Here is a 15536-nt window from a genome sequence, read left to right on the forward strand (position 1 = left end):
ACTTGTGACAATAAGCAATTTTCATTTCATTTATTACCTTAAGGTAACTAGAGATATGAAACTAATCAGGGGTCTCTTCAGTTATCACATACGAGAACAAATCTGAAAAAGGAATACCCACAAGCTGAATCATGTATTTCAATGCCCTTACATTTCAAGGCTAATCTTGAGGCTAAAGTTGCTCGTCACTAAAGGTCACAGCACAGAACAGGTAGCTGAACCCAAACTTGAGACAAGATTTTGAGAGGGCTTGACAAAATAGATTCTGAGAGGCTGTTTCCCCGGCTAGAAGTCCAGAACTGGTGTGTAGAGAGTCAAGACTCAAGATAGGGGGTCAGCCATTTAGGACTGAGAGGTGGTAAAATCTCTTCAGTCAGAGGGATGTGAAAGTTTGGGATCATCTATCCCAGGGGGCTGAGAGTGCTCAGGCAAAACTGGATCAACAGATTTTTGGGTGCTAAGAGAGTGACATTTATTGAATGGCAGAGTGGGCTGAATGGCCTACTCCTGGTTCTTATGCCCTTACAAGCGCCCCTTCTAAATTGTACTAAGCCAGTAGATTGAATCTAAAAAAAAAACTACAACACCAAGGTGTTGTTTTAATTTTTCCCACTGTTTAATTGGTATAATTGTTTACTATTTTCTCTGCAATCTAGAAAAACGGAGCGCTAGGTTACTATCGTCCAGATTGCTCCCAAAACTATTATCTGCAATTACTTAAATCAGCACATGTTCATCTATTTTTGCAATTAGAAAAGTGTTACTGTTGGAATGCTAGTTGTGTGATTCTATCACCAGCTGTGATGCGCTGCAGTTTTGATCTTAATAACACAATCAAATCTCTGGAGCTTTTATTAACATATACTGCTTACTTTCCAGCAAAAAACTATTAGCAACTTCGTGACTCAGTTGACAGCACCCTCCAGCTTCTCAGGTGCTTGCGGGTTAAGCGCTATTTGAGCACATAACAGAGATTGACACTACGATGCAGTATTGACAAACTTTCTGCCGACTCAAGTAGATGTAGTGTTCAATGGTACTGTTCAAAGTGCATGAAGCTTACTAATTTCATAGCTAACATCCCTCTCAACCAGTGCCAGCAAAGAAACACAAATCAATGGATTACTTATTTGCTATTCATAATTGTTGTACAGCAAGGACCTGAGACATTTTAAAGTAATTAATTCTTTGTAAAATTCAACAACATACAAGGCTCAAAAAAGCAGAGGATGGGGGCAGGTTGCTGGGTGGGAGAGGAAAAGACACATGAGAGAGACATCAAGGTAAAATAAACAGATAATGCTGGAAACACAACACGTCAGGTTGCATATGCAGAGAAAGAAACAGAGTTAAATGATTCAAATCAATGACATTTTACCAACCTAAAACTGTTTCTCTCTTCACGCATGCTGATGGAAATAGTCAGCATTTACTGCCTACATTTCAGCTTTACAGTACACACTATTTAAATGCAAGCTATTCCTAGCCACCTTTCCATCACAACACTAAAGCTGTCACAAGCTAACCACTGGACACTATGCAATGCTGAATCGTGTTCCCAAGGCAGCAAAAATATCCGTTCATATTTCCATAGCCAATAATCAACATATGAACTGTATATCTGCAACAGTAGTGGCTTTTGAAGTTGACACAAAGATCCAACAGTTTTCTCTTTTAACTACTTTATAAATTTTTTAAAAATAGGAGTGGCCATTTGGCCTCTCGAGCCTGCTCTGTTATTTTATAAGCTCATGGCAGATCCTTAACCTGAACTCCACTTTTCTGCCAGATTCCCCCAAAGTTCAAAAATCTAATTAATCTCAATCTTCAATAAACTCAACGACTGAATTTCCACAGCCTCATTGGTGCATGCAGCAGACAGTCATAAAACCATGCTGCGTGGGTACGCAAGAATTTATCTCACTATTTAGCGGTGACACAGTCAGCTATTTCTTTTTTTTTTTTTTAAATCATTTTTATTAAAGGTTTTCATAAAATATCAATAACAAAATGAGAAAGAAAAAAGAACCCAACAGGGTTAAGTACAAAACACAATCTAAAAAAGCAACCCCCCAAACCCCCCCCCCCCCCCACATACATAAATAATAAATTAACATTAACACCCCGACTGAACACAACAGGTGTATACACCCCCTCAGATCCTCCAGTGTAAATAACATAAACAAAAATAAAGTAAACCCCCCCCCCCCCCCCGAGCTGCTGCTGCCATTGACCAATGTCTATCGGTCTGCCAGAAAGTCTAAGAACGGTTGCCACCGCCTAAAGAACCCTTGTACCGACCCTCTCAAGGCACATTTCACCCTCTCCAATTTAATGAACCCTGCCATATCGCTGATCCAGGATTCCACGCTTGGGGGCCTCACATCTTTCCACTGAAGGAGAATCCTTCGCTGGGCTACCAGGGACGCAAATGCCAGAATTCCGGCCTCTTTCACCTCCTGCACTCCCGGCTCCTCTGCCACCCCAAATATTGCAAGCCCCCAGCCCGGTCTGACCCTGGATCCTACCACCCTCGACACGGTCCTCGCTACGCCCTTCCAAAATTCCTCCAGCGCTGGGCATGCCCAGAACATATGGGTGTGATTTGCTGGGCTCCCTGAGCACCTAACACACCTGTCCTCACCCCCAAAGAACCGGCTCATCCTTGTCCCGGTCATGTGTGCCCTGTGCAGCACCTTAAACTGTATGAGGCTGAGCCTCGCGCACGAAGAGGAAGAAGTCACCCTCCCTAGGGCATCTGCCCACGTCCCCTCTTCGATCTCCACTCCCAACTCCTCCTCCCACTTACCTGTCACCACCGAGGCCTCCTCCTGCATCACCTGGTAAGTTTCCGAGATCGTCCCCCCCCCCCCCCCCCCCCCCCCCCCCACCCCCCACCCCCCCGAGAGCACCCTGTCCTGTACTGTGTGGCAGTAGCCGCGGGAATTCCATCACCTGCCGTCTGGCAAACGCCCTTACCTGTAAGTACCTGCCGGTGTTCCCCGGGGGGGAGCCCGTACTCCTCCTCCAGCTCACCCAAGCTCGCGAACGTCCCGTCCACAAACAGATCCCCCAACGTTCGTATCCCTGCCCTGCGCCACCCCGAAAACCCTCCACCTGTTCTTCCTGGGGCGAACCGGTGGATCCCCCGTAATGGGGTCCAAGCTGAGGCCCCAACTTCACCCCTATGCCGCCTCCACTGCCCCCAAATTTTGAGGGCCGCCACCACCACCAGATTTGTGGTATACAGCCTTGGAGGGAGCGGCAGCGGCACCGTTGCCAGTGCCCCCAGACTCGTACCCACACAGGACGCCGTCTCCAGCCTCTTCCATGCAGCCCCCTCCTCCTCCATCACCCACTTGCGCACCGGCGGCCCAGTAGTACCCACAGAGGTTGGGCAGCGCCAACCCCCCCCCCATATCTCTACTCCGCTCCAGGAACATCCTTCTCACCCTCGGAGTCCCTCGCGCCCACACAAGCCCCATTATACTCCTGTGAACCCGCCTAAAAAAGGCCTTCGGGATAAACACGGAGAGGCACTGGAACAGGAACAAAAACGTTGGAAGCACCGTCATTTTGATTGACTGCACCCTACTCGCCAAGGACAGCGGCAACGCGACCCACCTCTTGAACTCCTCCTCCATTTGCTCCACCAGCCTTGAAAAGTTAAGCCTATGCAGGGCCCCCAGCTCCTGGCCACCTGGACCCCCAAATATCTGAAGCTCCTCTCTGGCCATTTTGGTGGGAGCTCGCCAATCCCCCTCTGCTGGTCCCCTAGCTGAACTACGAACAGCTCGCTCTTCCCCATATTGAGCTTGTACCCCGAAAAGTCGCCGAATTCCCTAAGGATCCTCATTACCTCTGGCATTCCTCCCACTGGGTCCGCCACATACAGCAGCAGGTCATCCGCATAAAGCGACACCCTATGCTCCTCCCCACCCCGCACCAACCCCCTCCAGTTCCTCAACTCTCTCAGTGCCATAGCCAGGGGTTCAATAGCCAGGGGTTCAATCGCCAGTGCGAAGAGCAGGGGGATAGGGGACACCCCTGTCTCGTCCCTCGGTGCAACCGAAAGTACTCGGACCTCCCCCTATTTGTGGCCACACTCGCCATCGGGACCTCATACAACAGCCTAACCCACCTGACAAACCCCTCCCCAAACCTGAACCTCTTCAGCAGCTCCCACAGGTACCCCCACTCTACCCTATCGAAGGCTTTCTCAGCGTCCATCGCCACCACTATCTCCGCCTCCCCCTCCCTCGCCGGCATCATGATAACGTTCAAAAGCCTCCGCACATTCGCGTTCAACTGTCTCCCCTTCACAAACCCAGTCTGGTCTTCATGGATGATCTGCGGCACACAATCCTCAACCCTCATGGCTAAGACCTTCACCAGCACCTTGGCATCGACATTTAGCAAGGAAATCGGTCTGTAAGACCCACATTGCAGGGGATCCTTGTCCCGCTTCAGGATCAAAGAGATCAGTGCCCGGGACATCGTCGGGGGTAAAGCCCCCCCTTCCCTTGCCTCATTAAAGGTCCTAACTAACAGCAGGCCCAACAGGTCCATATATTTTTTATAGAACTCGACCGGGAAACCGTCCGGCCCCGGTGCCTTCCCCGCCTGCATGCTTCCTATCTCTTTGATCAGTTCCTCCTGCCCAATCGGGGCCCCCAGTCCCGCTTCCACCATTGGAAACCTCAATTGGTCCAGGAAACGGCCCATCCCTCCCTCCTCCCATGGGGGATCAGATCGGTACAATTCCTCTTAGAACATAGAAAAATACAGCACAGAACAGGCCCTTCGGCCCACGATGTTATGCCGAACCTTTGTCCTAGATTAATCATAGATTATCATTGAATTTACAGTGCAGGAGGCCATTCGGCCCATTGAGTCTGCACCGGCTCTTGGAAAGAGCACCCTACCCAAAGTCAACACCTCCACCCTATCCCCATAACCCAGTAACCCCACCCAACACTAAGGGCAATTTTGGACACGAAGGGCAATTTAGCATGGCCAATCCACCTAACCTGCACATCTTTGGACCGTGGGAGAAGTCCCTGAAGACCCCATTGACGACAACCCCACTCCGCACCACGCTCCCTCCCCTGTCCTTAACTCCCCCGATCTCCCTAGCTGTGTCCCGCTTCCGAAGCTGATGCGCCAGCATCCGGCTTGCCTTTTTCCCATACTCGTAGACCGCCACCTGGGCCTTCCTCCACTGCACCTCCGCCTTCCTGGCGGTCACCAGGTCGAAGTTGGCCTGGAGGCTGCGCCTCTTCCTCAACAATCCTTCCTCAGGCCCTTCCGCATACCTCCTGTCTACCCTCACCATCTCCCGCACCAGCCTCTCCCTCCGCTCCTTGTGGGCCCTAATGGAGATCAGCTCTCCCCTCACCACCGCCTTCAGTGCCTCCCATACCATCCCCACTCGGACCTCCCCGTTGTCATTGGTCTCCAAGTACCTCGCTATACTTCCTCAGACCCGCTCACTCACCTCCTCGTCCGCCAACAGCCCCACCTCCAAGCGCCACAGTGGGCGCTGGTCCCACTCCTCCCCCATCTCCAAATCCACCCAATGCGGGGCATGGTCCAAAATGGCTATTGCCGAATACTCGGTATCGTCTACTCTCGCTATCAGCGCCCTACTCAAAATGAAAAAGTCGATTAGAGAATAAGTCTTATGGACATGTGAGAAATTCCCTAGCCTCCGGCCTTGCAAATCTCCAAGGGTCCACCCTTCCCATTTGGTCCATAAATCCCCTCAACACCTTAGCCACCGCCGGCTTCCTACCCGTCCTAGACCTGGAGCGATCCAGTGCCGGATCCAACACTGTGTTAAAGTCTCCCCCCATTACCAGGCCTCCCACTTCCAAGTCTGGGATCCGACCCAACATACGCCGCATAAAATCCGCATCGTCCCAGTTCGGAGCATACACATTGACCAGTACCACCCTCTCTCCCTGCAACTTATGTACCTACCGCCATTATCTGCCACAATGCTCGACGCCTCGAATGACACCTTCTTTCCCACCAAGATCGCCACCCCTCGATTTTTGGCATCTAGCCCCGAGTGAAACACCTGACCTACCCACCATTTCCTCAGTCTTACCTGGTCTGCCACCTTCAGGTGTGTCTCCTGGAGCATACCCACACCCGCCTTGAACCCCTTCAGGTGCGCGAACACGCCGGCCCGCTTAACCGGCCCAATCAGTCCCCTTACATTCCAGGTTATCAACCGGATCAGGGGGCAACCCGCCCCTCTCCCCCACCGACTAGCCATGACCCCTTCTCGGCTAGCCACGCGCCCGTACCCCACACTCGGCCCGTTTCCCACAGCGGTATACCCCCGTCTCGACCCCCCCCCACTCGCTCCAGCTCCTCCTTGACCTTAGCAGCAGCAACCCTTCCCAACCCGAAAGAGAATAACACAGAGAAAAAGAAACCCAAAACAATGCAAAGGCCCCCCCCCCCCGAACCAAAAATAGGCATAACATATCCACCGCAGTCCCCAATCGCCCATCCCGACCCTCAGTCTGTGTCGAGCTTCTCGGCCTGAACAAAGGCCCACGTCTCCTCCGGAGACTCAAAATGGTGCCGGTCCTTGAAGGTAACCCACAGTCGCGCCGGCTGCAACATGCCAAACCTCACACCCTTCCTGTGCAGAACCGCCTTCGCTCGATTGTACCCAGCCCTCCTCTTCGCCACCTCCGCACTCCAGTCCTGATATATCCAAACCTCCGCGTTCTCCCACCTGCCGCTCCTCTCCTTCTTGGCCCACCTGAGCACACACTCCCGATCGACGAACCGATGGAACCGCACCAGCACCGCTCGCAGAGGCTCGTTAGCCTTGGGCCTCCTCGCCAACCCTCTATGGGCCCCTTCCAGCTCCAGAGGCCCCTGGAAGGACCCCGCTCCCATCAGCGAGTTCAACATGGTGACCACATAGGCCCCCACGTCGGGCCCCTCCAGGAGGCCCAGAATCCGCAGATTCCTCCGCCTCGACCGATTCTCCATCTCCTCGAACCGCTCCTGCCATTTCTTGTGGAGCGCCTTGTGCGCCTCCTCAGATCTCGTCCTCATTGTCAGAGATCTTTTGTCGAGCCTCTCGGATCGCCACCCCCTGGGCCGTCTGTGTCTCCAGCAGCTTATCAATAGAAGCCTTCATCGGCTCTAGCAGGTCAGTTTTAATCTCTGAGGCAGCGCTGGATACCCTCCTGTTGCTCCTCCGCCCACTGCCTCCACGCTGCCTGGTCTCCGCCCGCCGCCATTTTGTCCTTCTTCCCTCCCTTCTTCTGGTCCACCACCACCTTTTTTGTCGCCCTGCTCCTAGTTAAAGCCATATACTGACGGGGAGCTTTTATTAACTCCTTCCCACACTGGGAAACGTCGAAAAGGTGCCCTTGGGGGCCCTGAAAAGAGCCCAAAAGTCAATCTTTGCGGGAGCTGCCGAATGTGCGACTTAGCTCCGCATAGCCACAACCAGAAGTCTCGAGAGGGAATCCTTTTGGCAGTGTTCGCTTCACCAATCTGCCCCAAAAAGTCTGTGGAAACTCCTGAAAAAGGTCTGAGAGTCCGTTCCAGACGGGAGCTGCCGAATGCGCGACCTACTCCTCCACGGCCGCCACCGGAAGCCTCGTCCCCGCTTCTTCAATGGCCTTGGTAGATCTTTTCACAGTTGTTCCCTCTGCTGCTAGAATTCACCTTTAATAAAGGCCCTCAAGTCAGCTTGCAGCTTTAAGCTTGCCCTTCCCCCGCCTGCATGCTGGAAGAGGCTTTGTTTATCCTGCAGTTAAAGCCAAATCTTTTACTGTTTCTGCCGGGTCTGGTAACCAAGAGACATACCATTCCTGGGGGACACTGTCGGGGGAATGTTGCAGTCTTCTTCCCACACCGGGAAATGTCAAACAAATGCCGTGGGGGCCCTGTAATTAGCCCAAAAGTCCGTTCCAAGCGGGAGCTACCGAACATGCGACCTAGCTCTGCATAGCCGCACCCAGAAGTCAGCCAGCTATTTCTGACATTAAGTTGGAACATTTTTGTCCAGCCTGTGCCTGAATGTAGCTGTGATGTTTCAATTGGTTGTTTAAAAAGGGGCGGCATGGTAGCACAGTGGTTAGCACTGTTGCTTCACAGCTCCAAGGTCCCAGGTACAATTCCCGGCTTGGGTCACTGTCTGTGCGGAGTCTGCATGGGTTTCCTCCGGATGCTCCGGTTTCCTCCCACAGTCCAAAGATGTGCACGGTAGGTGAATTGGCAATGCTAAATTGCCCTTAAGTGTCCAAAAAGGTTAGGTGGAGTTACTGGATTAGGATGGTGGTGTGAGCTTGGGTAGGGTGCTCGCCTCCTTCTGCACTGTAAATTCTATGATCTATGATGTTAGTTCCACTGTAAATCACATGCAATTTAGCTTGTGCAGAATTGAGTCTATAAAGGCGGTCATGTGGTGCCATGATAGGGTTCCTACCTCTGGGCCAGACTCCAGAACATGATGGCCATGGAAGGCGTTATTGTGTGGCCAAACAGGTTGATCATCAGCAAGCAAATCTCCCAATACGCCTGCTGGCAGGCGATAAGAGGAGAATTTCCTGGTCAGCCAAACTGCAGAAACCAATCACTGCAGTATCTGGCCAAGCATAATTATGGACGAATCCAATGGAAGCCCATGCTCGCAATGCCCTCATATGACTTGGTATCAGAGGGCATTAGGCCCATCGAGTCTGCACCGGCCCTTGGAAAGAGCACCCTATTTAAGCCCAGGCTTCCACCCTATCCCCGTAACCCGACCTAACCTTTTGGACATTAAGGGGCAATTTAGCATTGCCAATCCACCTAACCTGCACATCTGTGGGAGGAAACCGGAGCGTCCAGAGGAAACCCATGCAGACACAGGAGGGAGAATGTGCAAACTCCACACAGCGTCACCCGAGGCCCGATTCGAGCCTGGGACTCTGGCGCTGTGAAGCAACAGTGCTAACCACCGTCCTACCGTGCCGCTCTTGTGCATTAAACAGACCAGTTGTTTAACTTAAGACCGGTGTCGACTTCCGGTGGCGGCTATGAAGGAGTAAGTCGCACATTTGGTGGCTCCCACTCGTGTCGGACTTTTCGACCTTTTCGCTACCGGACTTGAATTGAAATATTGATGAGAGGCAATTGAGTACGGAATTCCCACATCGGTGCATGGAGAGGAAGACTAGAAGTGCTCGCAAAGGCAGAAATAAAAGGACAGAGAAGGCTTGGTCTGAAGCTGCAGGGGGAGAAGGGAGAAAGCATGGGACGAAGGGACAGGGGAGGCTATTAGGGGAGCTGCCGTTTAGAATAGTAGGGGGAAGCTTTAGTTATCTAGGCATCCAAGTAGCGCGGGAATGGGACCAGCTGCATAATTTAAATCTGGCCCGACTAGTAGACCAAATGAAGGACGATTTTCGGAGATGGGACGCGCTTCCATTGTCACGAGCTGGGAGGGTGCAGCCGGTGAATATGACGGTCCTCCTGAGATTCGTGTTTGTATTTCAGTGTCTCCCCATCTTTATTCCGCGATCCTTTTTTAAACGGGTCAACAAAGTGATCACTGGCTTTGTTTGGTCGGGCAAGACCCCGCGAGTAAGGAAGGTAATGCTTGAGCGGAGTCGGGGAGAGGGCGGGCTGGCGCTGCCAAATTTTAGTAACTATTACTGGGCGGCGAATATAGCCATGATCAGGAAGTTGGGGGGGGGGGGGTCGGCATGGGAGCGTATGGAGGCGACTTCATGCAAGGACACCAGTTTGGGGGCGTTGGTAACTGCGCCTCTGCCGTTCCCACCGGCACGGTACTCCACCAGCCCCGTGGTGGTGGCAGCCCTGAGAGTCTGGGGGCAATGGAGGAGGCATGTGGGAGCCGATGGAGCATCGGTTTGGTCCCCAATCTGTAATAATCACCTATTTGCCCCGGAAAGTATGGATGGGGGGTTCCGGAGAGCAGGGATTGAGAGGATGGGGGATATGTTTATAGAGGGGAGCTTTCCGAGTTTGAGGGGGCTGGAGGAGAAGTTTGGATTGGCGAGGGGAAACAAATTCAGGTAACTGCAGGTGCGGGACTTCCTACGTAGACAGGTTTCAACCTTCCCGCTCCTACCACCAAGGGGGATTCAGGACAGGGTAGTTTCCAGAGGGTGGGTAGGAGAATGGACCATCTCTGACATTTACAAGGAACTTATGGGGTCAGAGAAGACGCAGACTGAGGAGCTGAAGCGCAAGTGGGAGGAGGAGCGATAGAGGATGGTCTGTGGGCAGACGCGTTGGGTAGAGTCAATGCGTCTACAACATGTGCCAAGCACAGCCTGATACAATTCAAGGTCGTTCATCGGGCCCACATGGCAGTGGCCGGGATGAGCAGATTCTTTGGGGTGGAAGACAGGTGTGCAAAATGTGCGGGAGGGCCAGCGAACCATATCCACATGTTCTGGACATGTCCGAAGCTTAGGGGATTTTGGCAGGGGTTTGCAGATGTCATGTCCACAGTGTTAAAAACAAGGGTGGCGCCGAGTACAGAGGTGGCGATTTTCAGGGTGTCGGAAGATCCGGGAATCTAGGAGAAAGAGGCAGACGTTCTGGTCTTTGCTTCCCTGGTAGCCCGGAGACGGACACTACTAGCTTGGAGGGACTCAAAGCCCCTGAAGTCGGAGACCTGGATATCTGACATGGCTAGCTTTCTCTGTCTGGAGAAAATTAAGTTCGCCATGAGAGGGTCAATGTTAGGGTTCGCACGGAGGTGGCAACCGTTCGTCGACTTATTTGCGGAAAATTAATCGTCAGCAAAAGGGGGGAGGGGATTAGTTTATCTTAGAGTAGGGGGTTAATAAAGGTGGGACATTTGAGGGAGGGAGATGGCTTTTGCACTATGTTTATAGATTCATGTACAATGTTTATTTTGTTGTTGTCGTAAAACCAAAAATACCTCAATAAAATGTTTATAAAAAAAACTTAAGATCAGTGTCAAAATATGCACAATAGGTGGAATCTTATTTGCTATTTAGAGGTGACGATGGAGGTCAGAAGGAGAGGAATTTGTGGAAGTTGTATGTCAGGTTGTGTAGCTGACAGCTCCTACACCTCAGCAATCTTGTCAAATGTGGGTTCAGAACAACAAAATCTATCAGCCCAGAAGGGATGGTAGCCAATCATTGGCAATTAAGTGCCTATTTGAGGACAGAATAGTCAGCTTTGATGCTGGAGGGTTGCCTCCCCACAATGGCGGTCATGCAGCTGTGGCCACAATTAGAGGCGCCCTCGCTGTCTCGTTCCTAGATCGTCAGCACCCAATTGTCTGGATGGTGCTGCCAGCTGCCCAAAGCCCCAGGTGATCCGACTGGCCCTCCCACCTGCGAAGCACACCCACTGTCCTTAATCAGACGAGGCTCTTGGAGGTGGCTTCTTCCAGTGGCTGCCTCATGAAGCAGGAATCACACCATTGGTGTTAAGGCCACATGGTTCTAGGGTGGTACGATTCTGAGCTATTATTGCTGTTAAAGTCAATCCAATCCAGCCTCTCTGGGGCAAATTGATGTACTTTTTCAAACTGTGCTTGCCTTTATCAACTGGACAACATGCATATTAGTTACAAAATATCGCACCTTCTGTAACTCCCAGTTAGCAAGAAGCGTGTGGTACGATGTGATTTTTACTGCAGTCCTTCACTATGACGCCAGAAGCTGTTTCCACTCTATCATTGTTAGCCTACAATTTTTTCTGGAGAGCTTCAGCTCAACTTATTGCTGCAATATGTACATTTGTGTATAACACATTCAATGTAGAAAATTCCCCATGGTGCTTTATGGTAATGATTATAGCGTGCACCATGAAGAGAAAGATTAGCATTAGAACTTGGCTAAAAAAGTTGACGGGAGAGGTAAAAATGTGACGGGAAGGCATTTGGAGAGGGATGCGTTGAAGAGGTCAGGTCAAGGAGGTTTAAAGATCCACCAATGTGCAGCAGAGTGATAGGAGGATGCATAGGTTTAAGGGCCTGTCACGATACCCTGGGCTGGTGCACAGTCAAATACAGCCCATTGGACTGAGTCGCAAAACAGGTGAAATTAGATTTTATTTAAAATGCCCAAGATCATTGATTGAGCCCAACAAACTAATCACCATGTTTGTAACCTTAAAACACACTGTACAGTATTATAGTTAAACAGTGAAAAGGTAAACACACACACACCAATGTCTTTCTGGAGTTCAGGCTTTAGATTCAGGTGGTTTTCTCTGGGCTGTCCAACTTCTCTATAAACTCAGTATCATTTCAGGTTTACAGCAAAGTATGTGCCAGGCACTCACTGTTTTCAGAAAATTAGAGCAGTTCTTTCACTTTAGCAAGTACGAGAAAACAAAAACGTTCCTTTCACTTCCAGGGTCAAAACTCTTGCATTAAGTTCTCTCAGAAAGCATTACACAGGAACCAATCACTGACAGTTGTCAGGCAGAATCACTGTCCCTGGCCAACCTATTGGTTGCCAGATAACCATTCAAATCAAGTCCCTCCAAAGCTGGTTCCTAAGTTCCATTAGGTGCTGAAGAGTCTGGCAAAATACAACGCCTGGGAACACAGTGTCCTGACAAGCAGGCTGCTTCAACTTTGAATCTTCTGCTTAAAGGCACACCCTGATTATGGGTCCACGGACCAAAATGATAGAAATGTGAAAAGAGTAAATAAACAGAAAGGACTCTTACAGGCCAAAGAAGTTGCAAGGTTGCATAGAAAGGTGCTGCAGTGGAATAAAATAATCTGAAGATGACAAATATTTTAAATTTAATGTCCTCATTTTGCTGTTTCTTAGGTTTGAGATTCGGAATGCTTCCCAATTAAACACTGGTGTGGGTGCAGAAATAGAAACCATTCTGAAAGAGTATTTGGCTTTAGATAAGAATATAAGCAGGCAAGTGCAGTCTCACACAGCTGACAGACAGGCTCTGGTGGATGTCTCTGTCAATTGTGCCAAAAGCTGCAGACAGGTTGGGAAGGACGAGGTGAAGGGGGGGTAGGGGGGGGTGGGGGAAGAGTTTACTTTTGTCACAGTAACAGAGGATGTCATTTGTGAGAGCCGTTTCAGTACAGTGGCAGGGACAAATTGGTTCAAACCTGGGGTTTCAGGAAAGACAGCTACGGATATGGGAAGCGATGGCACGTTCAAGGACTTTGGAGAAGAAATATGTTAGAGATGTGGTGTCTGCTTAGAAGGACAAAGGAGTCAGATTGAGCTTTGAGGAGGTGGACGTTTTCCAGGAGACGCCATGAGAGGAGACAAGGTCAAGAAAGATGCAGATTCAGGCTTATAGCAAGGACATCCTTGGGAAAAGATTGGTATGGTGAACAAGTGGAAGAAGTGGGACAATATGTGGAGGAGGCAGTATGTGGTCTCATTATTAGTGACAAGAATCCCTGAGCTCCCTGCAATTGATTTTGAGGGTAGGATACAACAGGCAGGGAATGACTTGCAAGGACAGACAAAACAGACTGTAGTGATAAAAGAAGCCAGGGTTATTGTTGCATTTCATGATGATTTTGGAACAGTAAGCAGTTCTAACAGAAAAGAGCAGAGCCCAGCATTGCTCGAACTTGATCTGGTGACTAATGGTTAAAACAATTCTGCCAAGCCTATAACCCTGTATGCTTGAGTGAGTGTGAATAAGAGCACCAAAAGCAAAGGTGAGGGAGTGACTGTGCAGACTGTCAAAGGTTAGCCAGTTGAGAGTTTGAAAGTGATAGTCTTTCCATACAGAAAATACTAATAGTACACCAAAATAATGTATGATCAGGCACCAATATAATCTCTTACCCTAAGAAAACGCACAAACAGAAGATGTACAAAATGGAAAGCGTTAAAGGCAGTAATAGATCTCCGAACTCTGATGTTACTTAACAAATTACTCAAGTTTCAGACTTGGATTGAGAATGTCAGCCCTCTCCATGCATTGCATTTCAAGGCACTATATAGCCTTACGTGACAGGACAAGAACCGGCTGTTATTCTCAAGACTACTTCAAAGAGAACCTAACCAGCCAGTCGCCGATCTGCAGAACGGTAGAGACGAGACACTTAAAAAACCACACAGAGGGGAAATTCCGCAAGAGGTTTAAAAGCAGCCAGCCAGCCACCCCAAATCATTCGGGGCAAACAGTCCGGGGAGATCACACCGACAGGATACTCCTTCCACCGAACCAAAAACCCGAGCTTACTCGGGACCCCCGCACACAAACCATTTTCACTCGGGTTTTAAATAGACTTTGGCAGCATCCCCAGGCTCTGAAGATTTGACTTGACTCCAGTGACAACTCAGTGGGGCGGAGAGAGCTGCATTTGGCACTGCACTGGGTTCTCACCGATGGACAGCAGACCATACGGCGCACACACACATATATAAATATAAGAGACACATATTGCTGGGATAGGATGGTCTTACTCACCCTGCTGTACCACAGGCTGATCTGTGTCTGCGATAGGAGCGCGAATAGCAGTCTGCGCGAGTCGGGCTGGATGTAAAACGGTCTCTCCGAGCCCTTGAGGGGACACAGGAGCCGCCGGGGCCAGCCGCTGAGGAAGTACATTGCCGACTCCGGCCCGCCAGCCGCTCTCCACAAAGACTCCTCTCAGACACAGGCTCCGGTTCCCTCACCACCCAGAGCCGGGAGGTGGTGGTGAGGAGGGGGGGGGAAGGGTGCTGAACAGCCTCCCCCCCGAGTCGGGGATCGCTGTGGCGGCGGGCTCACCACTGGCGAGCGGAGCCGGCGGCAAGGGCTACGCGATGTGGCCCGCCGTTCACACTGCCTCCGGATGCCACCAACCTCCCGCCCGCCATCTTGTCTCCGGCTGATGACGCGGCGGAGGGGAGGGGGCGGGGCGTCCTGGAGGGGGCGGGTCGGGATGAGTCAGAGAGAGAGAGAGAGAGAGAGAACCCGGATGTCGGGCGTCCGCGAGACCCGGAGAGCGGCTCCTCGCGACGGATGGGAGCTTTCCACAGGGCTGAGGTAAAACCTGGCAGCATTCTATCTCGAGATGCAAGCGTCTTTGGCACGGTCAGCATTTGTTGCCCGTCCCTAATTGTCCTTGGGCAGTTGAGAGTCAATCGCATTGGTGTGGATCTGGAGTCACATGCAGGCCGTACCGTGTAAGAGTGGCTGATTTCCTTCCTGGATAACCCATTGCGTTTTGACAACAATGCACCTCTTGCCAATGCAAGATGGCCACTGATACCTTCTTTTCGGCAATCTTAAGTCGTTTAATAATAAATCTTCTTTCAGTGCCCATGTATCCACCATAAAAGAAACTTAACGCAACCAGGTTGACGTTCCTTTCGAACTAATTCAATGGTTGGTCTAAAATTTCAAGAAAGCCTATGCTGCCTGAGCCATAAGACCAGAATTAGGCCACTTGGCCCATCGAGTCTGCTCCACCATTTAGTCATAGCGGAGAATTTTCTCATCCCCATTCTCCTGCCTTCTCCTGATAACCCCCCTTCTCCTGATAACCCCACTTATGTATAAAGTTGACAACCAGG

General features: G+C 50.8%; 1 protein-coding gene across 1 annotated transcript in view; it reads right to left on the reverse strand.

The window, feature by feature from the left end:
• Positions 1-14852, reverse strand: part of ric1 (RIC1 homolog, RAB6A GEF complex partner 1) — a 210029-nt gene extending 195177 nt beyond the window's left edge. Inside the window, exon 1 of the mRNA XM_072517226.1 lies at positions 14446-14852. Within this exon, the coding sequence (XP_072373327.1) occupies positions 14446-14586 (141 nt within the window). The 5' untranslated portion in view covers positions 14587-14852. The remainder of the gene's footprint in view (positions 1-14445) is intronic.
• Between the last annotated feature and the right edge of the window lie 684 nt (positions 14853-15536).

This window comes from Scyliorhinus torazame, chromosome 9 (assembly GCF_047496885.1).
Source record: "Scyliorhinus torazame isolate Kashiwa2021f chromosome 9, sScyTor2.1, whole genome shotgun sequence".
Taxonomy (NCBI): Eukaryota; Metazoa; Chordata; class Chondrichthyes; order Carcharhiniformes; family Scyliorhinidae; genus Scyliorhinus; species Scyliorhinus torazame.